The 19,034-nt window shown below is 38.2% G+C and overlaps 1 protein-coding gene across 1 annotated transcript; it reads left to right on the forward strand.

Annotated features, from left to right (window-relative positions):
* The first annotated feature begins 7,197 nt into the window (after positions 1 to 7,197).
* On the forward strand, positions 7,198 to 18,310 carry LOC132514645 (guanylate-binding protein 1-like). Its single transcript, XM_060139617.1, has 11 exons — positions 7,198 to 7,325; positions 9,455 to 9,654; positions 10,174 to 10,301; positions 11,195 to 11,304; positions 11,579 to 11,775; positions 12,384 to 12,626; positions 13,489 to 13,769; positions 14,646 to 14,858; positions 15,502 to 15,604; positions 15,849 to 16,042; positions 17,128 to 18,310. Exons 2-11 carry the CDS (start codon positions 9,465 to 9,467, stop codon positions 17,242 to 17,244), a joined length of 1,776 nt encoding a protein of 591 aa, XP_059995600.1. The 5' UTR covers positions 7,198 to 7,325; positions 9,455 to 9,464; the 3' UTR covers positions 17,245 to 18,310.
* The last annotated feature ends 724 nt before the right edge of the window (positions 18,311 to 19,034 follow it).

The raw sequence follows: 19,034 nt of genomic DNA on the forward strand, positions 1-19,034 counted from the left end.
AGGGAAAAGCAACAAACAACACACAAGGGAATCCCCATAAGCTTAACAGCTGATCTTTCAGCAGAAACTCTGCAAGCCAGAAGGGAGTGGCAGGACATATTTAAAGTGATGAAAAGGAAAAATTTACAACCAAGATTACTCTATCCAGCAAGGATCTCATTCAGAATTTGATGGACAAATTAAAACCTTTACAGACAAGGAAAAGCTAAGAGACTTCAGCACCACCAAACCAGCTTTACAACAAATGCTAAAGGAACTTCTCTAGGTAGGAAACACAAAAGAAGGAAAAGACCAGCAATAACAAATCCAAAACAATTAAGAAAATGGTAATAGGAACATACATATAGATAGTTACCTTAAATGTAAATGGATTAAATGCTCCAACCAAAAGACACAGACTCACTGAATGGATACAAAACCAAGACCAGTAAATATGCTGTTTACAAGAGACCCACTTCAGACCTAGGGACACATACAGACTGAAAATGAGGGGATGGAAAAAGATATTCCATGCAAATGGAAATCAGAAGAAAGCTGGAGAAGCAATTCTCATATCAGACAAAATAGACTTTAAAATAAAGACTATTACAAGAGACAAAGAAGGACACTACATAATGATCAAGGGATCAATCCAAGAAGAAGATATAACAATTATAAATATTTATGCACCCAACATAGGAGCACCTCAATACATAAGGCAAATGCTAACAGCCATAAAGGGGAAATCAACAGTAATACAGTAATAGTAGGGGACTTTGACACCTCATTTCCACCAATGGACAGATCATCCAAAATGAAAATAAATAAGGAAACACAAGCTTTAAATGTCACATTAGACAAGATGGACTTAATTGATATTTATAGGGCATTCCATCCAAAAACAACAAAATAAACTTTCTTCTCAAGTGCTCATGGAACATTCTCCAGGATAAACCATATCTTGGGTCACAAATAAAGCCTTGGTAAATTTAAGAAAATCGAAATTGCATCAAGTGTCCTTTTGACAACAAACCCAAGAGACTAGATATTAATTACAGGAAAAACTGTAAAAAAATTTTAAAAAATGGAGGCTAAACAATACGCTACTAAATAACCAAGAGATCACTGAAGAAATCAAAGAGGGAATAAAAAAATACCTAGAAACAAATGACAGTGAAAACACGATGACCCAAAACCTATGGGATGCAGCAGAAACAGTTCTAAGAGGGAAGTATAGTCATACAGTCCTACCTCAAAAACAAGAAAATTCCAAATAAACAACCTAACCTTACATCTTAAGCAATTAGAGAAAGAAGAACAAAAAACCCTCAAAGTTAGCAGAAGGAAAGAAATCAGATCTGAAAGAAATGAAAAAGAAATGAAGGAAATAATAGCAAAGATCATTCTCTGAGAAAATAAACAGAATTGATAAACCATTAGCCAGACTCCTCAGCGATAAAAGGGAGAAGACTCAAATCAACAGATTTAGAAATGAAAAAGGAGAAATAACAACTGACACTGCAGAAATACAAAGGATCATGAGAGACTACTACAAGCAACTCTATGCCAATAAAATGGAAAGCCTGGAAGAAATGGACAAATTCTTAGAAAAGTACAACCTTCTAAGACTGAACCAGGAAGAAATAGAAAATATGAACAGACCAATCACAAGTACTGAAATTGAAATTGTGACTAAAAATCTCCCAACAAACGAAAGCCCAGGATCAGGTGTCTACACTGGAGAATTCTATCAAACATTTAGAGAAGAGCTAAAACCTTTCCTTCTCAAAATCTTCCAAAATATAACAGAGAGAGAAACACTCCCAAACTCATTCTATGAGGCCACCATCACCCTGATACCAAAACCAGACAAAGATGTCACAAAAAAAAGAAAATTACAGACCAATATCACTAATGAAGATAGATGCAAAAATCCTCAACCAAAGACTAGCAAACAGAATACAACAGCACATTAAAAGGACCATGATCAGTTGGGGTTTATCCCAGGAATGCAAGGATTCTTCAATATACACAAATCAATCAATGTGATACAACATATTAACAAATTGAAGCATAAAACCATATGATAATCTCAATAGATGCAGAAAGAGCTTTTGACAAAATTCAACACCCATTTTTCATAAAAACTCTCCAGAAAGTAGGCATAGAGCAAACCTACCCCAACATAATAAAGGCCATATATGACAAACCCACAGCCAACATCATTCTCAATGGTGAAAAACTGAAAGCATTTCCTCTAAGATCAGAAACAAGACAAGGGTGCCCACTCTCACCACTATTATTCAACATAGTTTTGGAAGTTTTAGCCACAGCAATCAGAGAAGAAAAGGAAATAAAAGGAAACCAAATTGGAAAAGAAATAAAACTGTCACTGTTTGCAGATGACATGATACTATACATAGAGAATCCTATAGATGTTGCCAAAAAACTACTAGAGCTTATCAATGAATTTGGTAAAGTAGCAGGATGCAAAATTAATGCACAGAACTCTCTTGCATTCCTATACATTAACAATGAAAAATCAGAAAGAGAAATTAAGGAAACACTCCCATTTACTATTGCAACAAAAATAATAAAATACCTAAGATTAAACCTACCTAAGGAGACAAAAGACCTGTATGCAGAAAACTATAAGACACTGATGAAATAAATTAAAGATGGTACAAACAGAAGGAGAGATATACCATGTTCTTGGATTGGAAGATTCAACATTGTGAAAATGACTATACTACCCCCCAAAATCTACAGATTCAATGCAATCCCTATCAAACTACCAATGGCACTTTTCACAGAACTAGTACAAAAAATTTCGCAATTTGTATGGAAACACAAAAGACCCAAATAGCCAAATCAATCTTGGGAAAGAAAAACGGAGCTGGTGGAATCAGGTTCCCTGACTTCAGACTATACTACAAAGCTACAGTAATCAAGACAGTATGGTACTGACACAAAAACTGAAATATGGATAATTGGAGCAGGATATAAAGCCTAGAGTTAAACCCACGCACATATGGTCAACTTATGTTTGACAAAGGAGGCTAGGATGTTCAATGGAGAAAAGACAGTCTCTTCAATAAGTTGTGCTGAGAATACTGGACAGCTACATGTAAAAGAATGAAATTAGAAGACTTCCTAACACCATACAAAAAAATAAACTCAAAATGGATTAAAGACCTAAATATAAGGTCAGACACTATAAAACTCTTAGAGGAAAACATAGGCACAACACTCTATGACATACATCACAGCAAGATCCTTTTTGACTGACTTCCTAGAGAAATGGAAATGAAAACAAAAATAAACAAATGGGACCTATTGAAACTTAAAAGATTTTGCACAGCAAAGGAAACCGTAAACAACACTAAAAGACAAACTTCAAATGGTAGAAGATATTTGCAAAGGAAACAACTGACAAAGGGTTCATCTCCAACATATATAAGCATGTCATTTAGCTCAATATCAAAAAAACAAACAACCCAATCCAAAAATGGGTGGAAGACCTAAATAGACATTTCTACAAAGAAGATATACAGATTGCCAACAAACACGTGAAAGGATGCTCACCATCACTCATCATTAGAGACATCCACATCAAAACTACCATGAGGTATCACCTCACACCAGTTAGAATGGTCATCATCAGAAAATTTACAAACAACAAATGCTGGAGATGGTTTGGAGAAAAGAGAACCCTCTTGCACTGTTTGTGGGAATGTAAATTGACAGAGCCACATGGAGAACAGTATGGAGCTTCCTTAAAAAACTAAAAATAGAATTACCATATGACCCAGCAATCCCACTACTGGGCATATACCCAGAGAAAACCATAATTCAAAAAGACACATGCACCCCAATGTTCACTGCAGCACTATTTACAATAGCGAGGTCATGGAAGGAACCTAAATGCCCATATACAGATGAATGAATAAAGAAGATGTGGTAAATGTATATAATGGAATATTAGCCATAAAAAGGAATGAACTTGGGTCATTTTTAGAGATGTGGATGGACCTACAGTCTGTCATACAGAGTGAAGTAAGTCAAAAAGAGAAAAATAATTATCGTATATTAACACATATATGTGGAATCTAGAAAAATGGTACAGATGAAACAGTTTGCAAGGCAGAAATAGAGACACAGATGTAGAGGACAAACGTATGGACACCAAGGGGGGAAAGAGAGGGTGTGGGATGAGTTGGGAGATTGGGATTGACATATATACACTAATATGTATAAAACAGATAACTAGTAAAAACCTGCTGTATAAAAAATAAATTAATTAAAATTTTAAAAAATGTTAGCCTTAGAAAAGGAAAATCTTGTCACATGCTACAACATGGGTTAAGTATGAAGACGTTATTTTAAAAAAATAACCCAGTTAGAAAAAGATCAGTACCTTCTGATTCCACTTATATGAGGTATGTAAGGTAGTCAAACTCACAGAAACATAAAGTAGAATGGTGGTTGTCAAGGGCTAGGGTGAAAGGTTAAGGGGGAGTTGTTCGATGGGTATAGAGTTTCAGTTTTGCAGGATGAAGAAGCTCTGGAGATTTGTTCCATGGAATTATGGAATATAATTAACATGTAAGTATAGTTAATCTGTACACTTAAAAGAGAATGGTAAAATTTATGTTGTTTTTTAACCACAATTAAAAAGGAAACATAATAATGTAAGAATATACATAACAATTTGAACTGAAATATAGAAAACTGCACAATAATACTGAAAGACTAAAAAAGAGTTTTAAATAAATAAAGCAACAATCCATACTCCAAAATGAAAGCAATTAACTAAAAATAGTATCTAGGAGTCAGTTTCTCTTTCCTGTACCAATCAGGAAGGAGCTGGCTTCCTAACACCTAGTCAATTTCTGAGAAACTAAGTTTATTTTTGCTTTTGCTTTCCACTGTCATGTGTTCAATAAAATAGTTGCAAGTTGGCCTTAATTGACATAAGAAAACCCTTTCTCATGAGAAAAAGTAGAGGAGAGCCAGAGACTTTTAATTTATAAAATGACCTATCAGAATGTTAGTATAGTTAATAAGGCTACAGCACCAGAGTGTTTCAGTCCACTTTTGCAAATACAGAGCCATGGTGGGCAAAAGGGTGAAGGGGATTAAGAGGTACATACCTCTAGTTATACAGTGCATAAACCACAGGGATGTAATATACAGCATAAGGAATATGGTCAGTGATATTTTAATAACTTTGTATGAGGACAGGTGGTTACAGACTTATTGTGGTGATCATTTCATAATGTATGCACATGTCAAATTATTATGTAGTACACCTGACACTAATATAATATTGTATGTCAACTATATTTCAATTTAAAAGTTATTTTACAAAATGTAAGAAAAAACCAACATATCAATATTATATATACATAAGATATATAATTTTAAAAGTATAACTAAATTGACAAAATACTTTACATAGGCATTTTATCATTTCTTCTACACTTCAAATTGGAAAAATGTGGGGTAACCTTCATATTTGGAGCCATTTTATATTCAGACACACATAATATCCATTGAGCTTATACTCTCTTCCGAACTCTGTTTTAATTGCTGGAGACACACACCTGTGAACACATGCGGTCCCTGTTTTTATGAAGTTGAATTTCAGGTAGTCATAGGGAAAAGTAAAAAAAAAAAAGCAAGGGGCTTCCCTGGTGACGCAGTGGTTGGGAGTCCGCCTCCCGATGCAGGGGACACGGGTTCGTGCCCCGGTACGGGAAGATTCCACATGCCGTGGAGTGGCTGGGCCCGTGAGCCATGGCTGCTGCGCCTGTGCGTCCGGAGCCTGTGCTCCGCAACGGGAGAGGCCACAACAGTGAGAGGCCCGCGTACAGCAAAAAGAAGAAGGAAAAAAAAAAAAAAAAAAAAGGTGATGGGTTGGAGATTAACTTACATGGAAGACCTCAGTGAGAAGATGCCATTTAGCTGAGACCAGTAGAATAAGAAGGAACCAATCTTGCTGAGATCAGTGGTAAGAAAGTTCCAGATGCAGAAAATTGCTGTACATAGACCGCTAAGGCAGGAAGAAACTAGGTGTGTTCCAGCAACTGAAAGACCCAGATAAACCACATTTTTCAAAGCAAGTTAAAGTGCTACTTACTCAGAGACACTTCAAAAGATAATGGCAAAGAGGGAAAGCAAGGAGTGTACTTTATTTGTTAAATTTCAGACACTGGCTTCCAGGTGTGGAGAAATGCACTTATACTATGAGATCAGGAGAGAAACTTATAGATAGCTCCCTTTCTCCTCACTTCCCTATTCCTTCCTTCAGAAACATTGTTCAGGGGGAGAAAAAACATAGTTTAAGGGTAAACAGAGTTTCAAATTTGCATCCTACCTCTATAACTTGCTTAATGAATCTGAACAGGCATATTATTTTACCCTCCCTCAAGCCTCCTGCAAGATGGAGACAATACCGCTTATTTTGCATGACTGTAGTCAGGATTGAATTAGACATGTAACATGTGTACCTCTTCGAAAGCAATCAAGAAATAAAACTGTTACTTCTGCTATTCACTGAGCAAACGTGGAAAGGCAGTATAATGAAGTGGCTTAACAAGAGGGTTTGGAATCAAGAATGATTCGGTTCAGATTATTTACAGTGCTGTGATTTGGGACAAGACATTAAATCTTTCTGTGCCTCAGTTTCTATAAAATGGTGGGGAAATGTTTGTTATGAGATATCAGTTATTTAACCCATGTAGAACGGACAGCACTGAGCCTGGAACACATGTGTAACACATGGAGCCCCTTCCAGCCTGTGCACTGGGTATTAAGTTCCAGGGGCTGCGTGTTCACGAATGTGTGTCCTTTTCCTCACTTACAGCATGCACAAATGAGGAACCAGGTCCACTGTAAGTGTGTCCATTATTTAAAGAAATTAAAACTAAAAATATGCTTCCTCATTCTAGGTTTCCCAAACTGACCCCCAATCCCGGATACATTCCATTACATTTAAGTATCTAATAGACACTTTTTTAAACACCAAATTGTTTCTAAGATGTCTTTCAAAAAAAATTAATGTGAAGGTTCTAGTTGAGAAGTAGTGTCAAACCCGTGTTCCCTCCAAAGAGGATAGCTTCCAAAAATTCCTTTTATGCTTACTGAGTCATTGTTCTGTTTTCAGTGCTTTCAGTTTCATATTACTGTAAATCTTTTACAGAGATTGCTTCACTTCTTCGGTCTGGTCTTTACAGGAAATCACGCGAGTCCAATGACATTGGGTGGGTGAAATAAAAGTCTAACCATCTAGTGAGAGACAGAGAAGTTACAGAACCACTCCACCTAAACTGAGAAGAAAACAGGTAAGAACTCTACTTTTTCCTCAAAGCAGCTCTGTCTCCATTGCTAAAGCAGCCTTGCTCTGGGAAAAGGAGCCCATGTTAAGATTAGTGCAGGGATGGGAAGGGATTTTTAAGGGTTAGTTAGTTTTCTAAAAAATCACCAGCATCAAAATAGGTTTCAGCTGAGCCTAATGTGGGGCACGAGGTCAGATGAAATCCTGGTGTTATCAGGTGGCAGCACATCCCTGGGTCATTACTGTGCTTGTGTAGAATTAGGCACCAGGGACATGGAGCTAAACTAAGATCTTGAAATGCATTAGGATTGTCTTTCTCTTTGCTGATGTTGTCTGTGTTGACTGGGGACACAATTAAATTACCATTGTCTTTTTTTTTTTTTTTTTGCCGTACGCGGGCCTCTCACTGTTGTGGCCTCTCCCACTGCGGAGCACAGGCTCCGGACATGCAGGCTCAGCGGCCGTGGCTCACGGGCCCAGCCCCTCTGCGGCATGTAGGATCTTCCCGGACCGGGGCACGAACCCATGTGCCCTGCATCGGCAGGCCGACTCTCAACCACTGTGCCACCAGGGAAGCCCCAAAATTACCATTGTCTTTGATACAACTTGTTCAATACTGATGTACCTGCAGCTAAGAAACTGAAAGGGCAACAAATAGGTTATTTTCATGAGAAGGAAAGAATAGTAAATGAGATGCAGTGGAAACAGCTACATGACACTGTTAAAGACAAAAGAAAAATCCTGAAACCCAAAGTGAAAGGTGTAGATTCATGAAAATATCATACTCTTCAGTCCTACATTTGAACTTTGATTCAAAGTGGACTTCTTCTTTTAGAAATAGCACAAGTTCACTAGATCCAATTTCTTGTGGTCAATTCACTCCTTACCCCTTAGGAGCAGAATTCAGCCCCACTACTTTACTAAAAAGCTTCCTCTTTAAAGAATCTACTGTGGTGCAGCACTGAAGGCAGCATCTTTGTTTACTTTGCCCTCTCTGTGCTCTCAAGAAGTTTGGATCTTGCCTTTTGCAAACTCTTCCTCTGAATTCCTTGACTTGGCATTAGCTTATTCATCACCTACCTTGTCTGACACCTCTCTCTTCTTTTCAGCTTCCCCTCCCCTTTTCCATCCCCATCCCCCCTCTTTACCCCTACTCCTCTTCCTGTTTCTACTTCTCCTCTACAAAATGGAAAAAAAGAAGAAAACAGAAAACTTGGAAGTGCATGGTTGGAAATATAGATATTTTCTTTCAACAACTTTCTTCTTTAGTTCTCCTGATCTGTCTCCTGATCTTTTAATATTTATTTCATTATCTTTTGTTCCCTTACACATACACACACACACACACACACACACACACACACACACACGTACAAATACGATTTTTAGCAACATGCAGTATTCGCAGATGTGCACTTTACCCCCACTTAGTTTGAGGCTAATTTATTCTGAAGCTAATAAATTTTAAGTTTCAGAGCCCCTTGCTTCCACAAGCCCATACCAAGGTTTTGGAAGGGTCCCTAGGCACGTGTTTCACAAGGTCACATATTTTTATAAAATTTGCTAAAGTAAGTTCCACTTCTAGAATAGCAGTGTGAGAAGTTCTGTGGACCCTTATCCCAGTAAAAATAAGGCTAACTAGTGAGAAAAAACACATTTCAAATCACCAGAAATTGTTCAGAGACATATATCAAGTGATGAACATTTATTCATGAAATTCTTTATTCATAGTAAGAATTAGTGAATAAATAAATATTGTATTTCTCACACATAGCCAGGGTGTACAATGAATCTCTCTGAATCTTATTCTATTTTACATTTAATGTCTAGTATAAATTTTTAAATGAAAGTCCAAAATAAAAGTTTTCCATGGTAAACTAAATATAAGATTTTGTTCATGAGGGTGGTTGAATGTTGATAAATCACTGTCATACCAATATTTTTTTAGTGGACTACTTTGATAATACTTCCATAACTTTCTAAAATGTCTTTCCCTCATCTATGTCACTGTTGACACAAAACTAGGTCATGTTGGGGGATTTTATGATTCCTCCTTCTGAATGCAAAATAACCTTGTGAAAACTCTTGATCTGCTTAGACCAGAAATTCTAATTCATCCCATCTCTTCCCCTGCAGACAAGGGAACATGGCCTCAGAGACCCACATGTCAGGCCCAGAGTGCCTCATCGAGAACATTAATGGGCGACTATTGGTTAATCCGAAAGCTCTGAAGACCCTGTCTGCCATTCAGCAGCCCGTTGTGGTGGTGGCTATCGTGGGCCTCTACCGCACCGGCAAATCCTACCTGATGAACAAGCTGGCTGGGAAGAACAAGGGTGAGTGGCACCAGCAAAGCCCAGCCGAGTCCCTTCTGCCAACCACACTCCCAGCGTGCAGGAAGGTGATGCGAGGACAGGAAGTTAGAGACCTGGGAGGAATATTGAAAGCTAACTTTCAATACAGTGATGGGTTTCTTATTTACTCTGTGCTGGACGATAAGAGTCAACTCTTTCTCACCACTTTGCCTTAATTTTCTCTTTAAAGTATAAATATGCCTTTCTGGAAGGAGTAAGGTAGTAATAAAGAAAATTAATACAGATAATAATAAACAATAAAACATTTACTAAAATGTATGTGGATTAACATCAAGCTTATACTGATCTTTAAGGTAAAATAAATATTTCAGTTTGTACCGAATGTTCTAATTTCTCTCTTCTTCTGGTTGCAGTTAAGATCAATATTGATTATGTTTTCATTGGTCTCTTTAAACCTTGATGTTGTTAACTATTATCTCAATTTCAAGATCCATCTGCTATTAAAACTCCACCCTTTCTTAACCCCATGCCCCCTTGCAGGTTTTTCTCTGGGCTCCACGGTGCAGTCTCACACGAAGGGCATCTGGATGTGGTGTGTGCCTCATCCCAAGAAGCCAGAACATACTCTAGTTCTGCTTGATACCGAGGGCCTGGGGGATGTGGAGAAGGTAAGGACTGAGGATTCAAATTTGGACTAAGCCCCTCATGTCTGAATATTCTCTACACTATTTAATTTTTCTTTAAATAAGAACTTGCACTTAACCACGTTTTTTCATTTCTGTTTACATGCCATGAGACCCAGTTTAGCAATGAGGGGTCAGGAAAATATTCATAAGGCAGAATCCTAGGAGAAGAGCACAGTGGTCAGTCGACACTATTCTAATTATTAAAAGGCTGTAAGCTAAGCCAGTTAACCCAGATGCATAAAGGGAATACAAATAAATTCAACATAATGAATCTTATCCTGCAAAGAACTTTAGTTAAGGATTTAGGTTCTGAAGTCCCATACCCTTGGCTTTAAATTTAAAGTCTGTCAGTAATTCAATGATCTTAGCACATTATTTGATCTCTTTTAACCTCAGCTGTCTTATCTGTAAAACAGATGTAATAGATCTACATTTGCCTCATAGTATTGTTTTGAATACTTAAAAGATAAGTAATGGAAAGTGTTAGGTGCACAACAATTGCTCAGTGAGATAGATACATGTATTATTACCCTTATATTAAGAAAATTGTTCTGTAAAAATAAAGAGAAAAGTTTACATTTAAATTATATTTAAGGCCTTAGAATGCCCACAAGCAATGACTATTTGTTTGCAATTATCTACCAATGATTATAAGAGGGTCTAGTGAGAATCAGGGTAAACCAAAAACACTAATCAGAAAACTATTCAAAGTTCAAGTCCTACTAACTATCATTTTTGCTTGGATTTGGTTTCCTCGTATAGGGCGTTAGTCTAAAAAAAACTCTAATTAAATGAGCATCCTTTTACTACTGCTGATCTGAAAAGTGCCATGAGAATGAAAAATAATCCTGGTCCAAATGTACTCTGATTTCCAGGGTGACAACCAGAATGACTCCTGGATATTTGCCCTAGCAATACTCCTGAGCAGCACTTTTGTGTACAATAGTATGGGAACCATCAACCAGCAGGCCATGGACCAACTTCAGTATCTTTTTTGGGTTCAAACCAGCATCAGAGTCAGAGGGGAGACCAGTATTAATAAAAACAGCTGCCTAACTGTGAGTCCTTGTGAATCAAGCACAAAAAGAGAAACATAAAAAATAATTCAAGGGCAGGGGGAAAATCCTACGTATCAATACCTACTGAAGAATTGATACTTGGGTTAAGAACAAAGGCGAAACAAGGGTTTTGTATATGTAACTAATATAGGGTGGCGGGCGCTGTCCTTTTAGGCCAGTTTTCCTTAATTTGCTGCTCAGCTATGTGACGGAGCTCACAGAGAGAATCAGGGCAAAAGCTTCACCTGATGTGGATGGGGTTGAGGATTCAGCTGACTTTGTGAGCTTCTTTCCAGACTTTGTATGGACACTGAGGGATTTCTCCCTAGACTTGGAGGCAGATGGACAATCCATCACAGCAGACGAGTACCTGGAGAATTCACTCAGGCTTAAGAAAGGTAAAGGGAACTTAGAATCGGTAAATGGGATGACAAAACACGATAAAACGATCGTTCTTTAGTTTTCTATCAAGAGTTTTCTTATATTTATAGTTTCTATTTCTTCTCAGGGGGCGATTACTAAGAAGTAACACTTGTTTACTATCTGAATGAATAGATTTGATTTGATTTTCTCCCTGTTTTAAGAACAGGTTTCATTTCTTTCACCTTTCCCTGTGCTGTGATTAGACTTACATTATATCCCTGCTTAGGGCTTGTGGTGCTGTAATTAACCAAAGAATATGGAGTAGAATAGGTAATTCATTTGAAGAAAATAAATAAAAGCATGAACCATGCACTAGTCTAGGGGTTGGCAAAGGATGGCTCACAGGCAAATAATGTCCAATCCAGCCTGCCAGCTGATTTTGTAAATAAGGTTTTATTGGAATCATGCTATGCCCATTCATTTATAGACTGTCTATGGCTGATTTCATGCTTACAGTAGTAGAATTGAGTACTTGGAAAAGAGACCATCTGGCTTGCAAAGCCTAAAATATTTACTGTTTGGCCCTTTACAGAAAAAGTTTGCAAGCCCCTATATTAGGCAAATTCTTTTTATCTTCTTCCAGGTACCAGTCAAAAAGATAAAAATTTCAATCTGCCTCGACTCTGTATCCGGAAGTTCTTCCCAAAGAAGAAATGCTTTATCTTCGATCGGCCCACTGATAGGAAGAAACTGGGCCAGCTTGAGGAACTGTGTGATGATAAGCTGGACCCCGAATTTGTGCAACAAACTGCAGTCTTCTGTTCCTACATCTTTAGAAATTCCAAAACTAAAACCCTTTCAGGAGGCATCAAGGTCAATGGACCTCGTGAGTCCTCTTCCCAGTCTTTACTCTCACGGTTAACACGAAAAGATGGTGTAATAACATCCACCTAGCTTCCGCTTTGAAAAATGCACATCTACTGTTATTATTGTGTTAAATTCTAGATGTCACCAACACTTCTAACAGGTTTTATTAGTCACAATTCTTAGGTGAGGAAAGATAGAAAAGGCCAAAGGAAAATAGCTCTAAAAGCTTAAAACTGTCCTAGTAAACTGGACCTTCCCTGTGCAATATGGTTGTCACTAGATAAGTGCAGCTATCTAAATTTAAATGTAAACTAATTAAAATTAAAGAAATTTAACATTCTGATCACACAGCTGTGTCTCAAGGGCTCACACGACACATGTGTAGTGGCTACCACACTGGACAGCACATATAGAATACTTCCATCATCACAGAAAGTTCTTCTGGACAATGCTCTGCTAGAATAAACAAAATGCAGGACTCCTTTTGATTTGTTCCACAAATATTAATCGAATGTTTCCCATGGACCTACCAGGGCTGATGATACAGACATAAATGAGAGAGATATGGTTTCTGTCCTAACAATGCTTGGGGGTGAAGTAAATGTACTCAATAAACACAGGCCTAGGCTATCTAGAACAGAGGTTCTCAACCTTTGATGTGCATATGTACCACCTGAGGATCTTGCCAAAGACGAGGGTCTAAGTCAGTTGAACTGGGGCAGAGGCTGAGAGTCTGCATTTTTAGCCAGTTTTCAGGTGATACTGAGGACATTGATGCTGTAAGGCAAATGGTTGGTAATAGACATCATAAGAATTGCACAGAATAGAAAGTTTCCTCACTCCTCCTACAATAAACATCATCATTTGTTCTCTATTTGTAGGTCTAGAAACCCTGGTGCAGACCTATGTCAGTGCCATCAGTAGTGGGGATCTGCCCTGCGTGGAGAATGCAGTCCTGGCCTTGTCTGAGATCGAGAACACAGCTGCAGTGAAAAAGGCCATTGCCCACTATGACCAGCAGATGGCTCAGAAGCTGCAGCTGCCCACGGAAACCCTCCAGGAGCTGCTGGACCTGCACAGGACTATTGAGAAGGAGGCCATTGAAGTCTTCATGAGGATGTCCTGGAAAGATATAGACCATTTATTTCAAAAGGATTTAGCGGTAATTTTTTCCTTAAGTTTATACAGATTAGGCTCTTGGAAAGTAAAGTACTACTAGAAAATGAAATGGGTGCTTATTTTGAGAAAAGCAATTTTTGCTAGACTTTTAAATGGTGACAAACACTATTTGTTATTATCATAAGAGGAACAAATTTTATTATGATATACTTTTTTTCTTTTTTTTGCGGTACGCGGGCCTCTCACTGTTGCAGCCTCTCCCGTTGCGGAGCTCAGGCTCCGGACGCGCAGGCTCAGCAGCCATGGCTCACGGGCCCAGCTGCTCCGTGGAATGTGGGATCTTCCCGCACTGGGGCACGAACCCATGTCCCCTGCATCGGCAGGCGGACTCTCAACCACTGTGCCACCAGGGAAGCCCTATGATATACTTTATTATGGTGCATTGAAACTTTTTTCTTTCATGAATAAACTAATATTCTTCCCTATAATTTCATTACATACATATAAGTAACAATCAGAGCTTCTAATCAAATTACATGCTCATTGTTATCAGGCTGATTGGATATTTTGGCCAAAAACAAAGAAAATTTTAGCCTTAGTTATCATGAGCAGGCTTATGTTGAGCCACATTTAGTGCATATGCAATCACTGGTCCAGTTTGAAAAGCAGGAGTTTATCTCCAAAGGTGTAGTATATAGCTAGTAATCTCTGCTCTGAAGGTCACCTCCATGGTGAAAGGGACCTTTGTAGAAAGTCAGGATCAGCAGGAAGGATATGGTGTTGCTGAGTGCCTGTAAGTTCTTCTAGGGGGTCACAGACCTTTTATATTTTTATTTTTTTGAGAAGACTTTCCAGAAATTCTGAGGTCAAGTTAACATCTTTTCACTATTCTTTTTACTTCCTATTTTTTACATTAAAGGCCCAGCTAGATGAAAAGCGAGATGACTTTTGTAACAAGAATCTTAAAGCATCATCAGATCGTTGCTCAGCTTTACTTAAGGATATTTTCAGTCCTCTAGAAGAAGGTCTGAAAGAGGGGATTTATTCTAAACGAGGAGGCTATCGCCTCTTCATTGAAAAGATACAAGAGCTGAAGAAAAAGTATCTTCAGGAGCCCAGGAAGGGAATACAGGTAACCAAAATTGATTCTGGGAAGTTGCTGACGTGTTCCTTGAAACAACATGACCAAGCGAATTGCACACAGATGCGCAATTACAGGACCGACAGCATTCATGCTCTCATTTAATAAACACATACAGGGAGCCTGTTATACCAGATATATCCTACGTGCTCATCCAAAAGAGTGCACTCAATTAACAACTGAGTTACAAATTGGATTATCAGAGGTATCCAAAATTTCAAATAATGTCATCATTTATCTCTCTGCATGTTCCTCCCCTCAACCTCACACTTCCCTCCCTCCCATTCTCCCTCCATACCTTTTTCTGATCTGCTTTCTCAATGATGGCTTCATTCTCCAACAAGTTCACCCCATATGAGACCACAGTGCCAACAGCTCCAAAATTAGAGCCCTCAGTCTAAAAGAACAGAGAATCACTATTTATATCTATATCAATCTCTTATAAAGATTCTGCTCAGGAAGCTGTCATGCTTGGCCAGCCTGGAGCATGTGCTCACCCCAGTGACAGGGAATCTTGACCACCAGCATGCCAAGACCAAGAGGAGCAATTCCTAGAGGGCAAGATGGTGGGCAAACAGGAATAAGTGCTTACAGCTATTTCCTATTACTAACCCCATTCTTTTCTGGGTCCTAGGCTGAAGAAATTCTTCAGGAATATTTGAAGTCCAAGGAGTCTGTGATTGCTGCAATTCTACAGACAGACCAGACTCTCTCAGAGAAGGAAAAGTTGATTGAAGGTGAGCAGCGAGTCAAGAGACTAGACAGCCTTGAAAGCGCTTAAAAGTTCTAATTAATTTGGCTGGGTGAGCCTAGGATCCTTAAACTATAGCAAGATGAGAAAAGATGCCTCTTACTCGCTAAAGTCATTTTTGAGTAGGGCATACACAGTCAGTAGCAACAGTGACAGGTTAAGTGTACATGGAAGAAAGAAGCAACATGGTCACCCACATTCATTTTTCTTTTTCCTTTTCCTCCTAACAGTGGAACGTGTGAAAGCTGAATCTGCACAGACTGCTGCAAAAATGCTGGAGGAAATGCAAATAAAGAATCAGCAGATGATGGAACAGAAAGAAAAGAGTTATCAGGAACATGTGAAACAACTGACTGAGAAGATGGAGAGGGATAGGGCCCAGTTGCTGCAAGAGCAAGAGAGAACTCTATCTCTCAAACTTCAGGTATTTAATTGTATCACCTTGAGGTTCCTGTTATTCTGTTTTCTCTCCACACTCCCTGTTCACAAACTTGGCATGGCAGTGAGAACATGAAGCCCAGAAGAAGGACCTTGCTTGCCCACTTGTACTTTTCAATCCCTATCTACCAGCCTGAACTGGCCCCTACAATGTCTGGTTGTTAAAAGATTTTATTTGCAGTTATGTCACACCCAGTCCATTACCACTATATCTGCCAATCATGGTAGCTATTATCTCCTAGATATTATAAAAAAAGTCTTATCCATATCTCTTGCTTAGTACTATACGAAGCAAGAGCTGCTATGTCCATATTACTTAGGAGATGAAACAGAGGTTCAGACAAGACTGAATAATTTTTATAGGGCCACAATGCTTGGGAAGATATCTGAACAGTCTTCACCAGTTAGAGGAATCCACGAATTTTTCTTCTGTCACAGATTTTAGCTCTAAGAGAACCTTCATAAGCAGAAGGACTCAACTCTCACACCATTGTGTCAGTCTATCACTCCTACCTGTTTTCTTTGTCCAGCTCCTAGTATGTTTTGAGCTGGGAATTAAGTGCAGAAAGCCAGTATGGTCTGTCTGGGGCCCTGATTCCCTTACCTGCACTTTGCCCCCCTGCCACCAAATTGTGGAAGCTTAGATCAAATTCCCTGATCTAAGATTCAGACACTGTATCAGATTTTGCAAATTCTTCACTTATTTCTGTGTTGTGTGTGTGTACATAAAAAAATCACAATGCATAGATAAGATCTGAAGCCAAACATTTCATTAAGATTGCCGACAAAGATTATATACAATTAATGGGACAAAAAAAATTAATACTGGTAATTAGGTTCATCAACATATTGGGATATATAAGCCCAAAATCCTTCTTGACTCAAGGAGACTCAGAAAAAGTAATCACAGAGGTAGAAGGACCAAGAGAAAGTATAATGAAATTAATGGTAGAGAAAATTTCAAGAAAAAATTAAATATTTTTTAAAAAATCTATGAATGTGGAAACTAGATAGAAGTTAGAGATTTACTTAATGTGACACGTTATTCAGTCTCCATTTGTACTTTTTTAGGAACAGCGCCGACTACTACAGGAAGGATTCCAAGAAGAGAACAGACGACTTCATAAAGAAATACAGAATCTCCAGAAGGAGATGCAAAAACCAAGGACGCAATGTTGCCTAAGCTAAAGAACTAAAAATTAGAGCTTTCCTGGTCACTCTTATCAGAGGCATTACTCAAGCAGTTTAAAATTAAGAAAAATGTCACCACACTTGATAATATTTAGATTTCACAGTTTTATTATACTAAATATTTGCAAAGGCATGCAGTACTATAATTGAAATCATGTCCATCTTCCTCACAATACTGTAAACTGTGTAACAAGATGCATTTTACCTCTGTGCCAACCCAGGAGGTATCATAACCTTGTACCACTCAGGAGCTTCTTCTTCCAGATGACTACAAGTTAGACAAGTGGATACTGAGCAAAGTCTTAGGTTAAAGTCTTGGGACATAGTTGGTCATGAGTTTGGCCAAGTGCACCACAAGTTCCAATATCAGGGACAACCATTCTAGCTTCTTAGTGAAGACAGTATACAGTGTCCCATTGTTTCAAGACTGCACAGTCTGTCAGCAATGATGTGATTCCTGGACACTGGGAATGGGCAACACTTACTGGTGAATTCCAAGCTAAAGCAAATCACCTTATATAGCGATCTAGAAGCTCTACAGAATGTCTGTAGGAAGACGGAAGAAGCCATTAGCATAAGTATGAGTTGGATCATAAATAAATGGGCTAAAGAAGGAAACTTTCCCTTCTTGCTCAGTTCACCCAGATTATAACTGTAATGGGACTCTTTAGAACTTTAGGTAAGTGATCCTGGACTAAACATAGTAACATTATGACAAGTATACATTGTGTGTTTGTAGCAATTTATAATTTGCAAAGATGAACTTGAAACGATGACTGATAATATGTTAGAAAACTGAGCTAAATTAATTATTAGATCATTTATAACCCTAGAGCTTAGGTTATCTTTTCCCAATTCTTAAGAAGCATACTTGAAAGCCTGCTTATTTTCCCCCAAGAGCATATGCGTTGTTTTTTGCTTTTTTTGACCAGTAAAATAATGCTCTTGATATTACTTAGTATAGACTTTATCACAATTGTCAAAAGCCCTAGGTATGTGGTTGAAGTTTCTTAAAGCAATTAAGAATTATTTTCAATCTGGAAATAAATTATGCTTCACTGAACTTTACATTTCTGATTTTTTTAAGTTTTTCACCAAAAAAATAAGGTTCTAATTTATATAGCAAAGGTTAGCTAACTTTTCTGTAAAAGATGGGATAGTAACTATTCATGGCTTTGTGAGCCATATGGTCTCTGACTCAACTACTCAACTCTGCCATAAAGCAGCCATTAATGATACACAAATGGGTGGGCATGGCTGTGTTCCCAGAATACATTGTTTTCAAAAACAGGTGGCACTCAGAAGCCATAGTTTGCAGACCCTTGCTTTATATAACAGAAACAACTCTCAGAATGGAAGAAAATATTTGCAAATGCAGCAACTGACAAAAGATTAATCTCCAAAATATACAAGCAGCTCATGCAGCTCAATATCAAAAGAACAAACTACCCAATCCAAAAATGGGCAGAAGACCTAAATAGACATTTCTCCAAAGAAGATATACAGATTGCCAACAAACACATGAAAGGATGCTGAACATCACTAATCATTAGAGAAATGCAAATCAAAACTACAATGAGATATCATCTCACACACACCAGTTAGAATGGCCATCATCAAAAAATCTAGAAACAATAAATGCTGGAGAGGGTGTGGAGAAAAGGGAACCCTCCTGCACTGTTGGTGGGAATGTAAATTGATATAGCCACTATGGAGAACAGTATGGAGGTTCCTTAAAAAACTAAAAATAGAACTACCATATGACCCAGCAATCCCACTACTGGGCA

The sequence above is a fragment of the Lagenorhynchus albirostris genome, chromosome 2, assembly GCF_949774975.1.
Source record: "Lagenorhynchus albirostris chromosome 2, mLagAlb1.1, whole genome shotgun sequence".
NCBI classification, from domain to species: Eukaryota; Metazoa; Chordata; class Mammalia; order Artiodactyla; family Delphinidae; genus Lagenorhynchus; species Lagenorhynchus albirostris.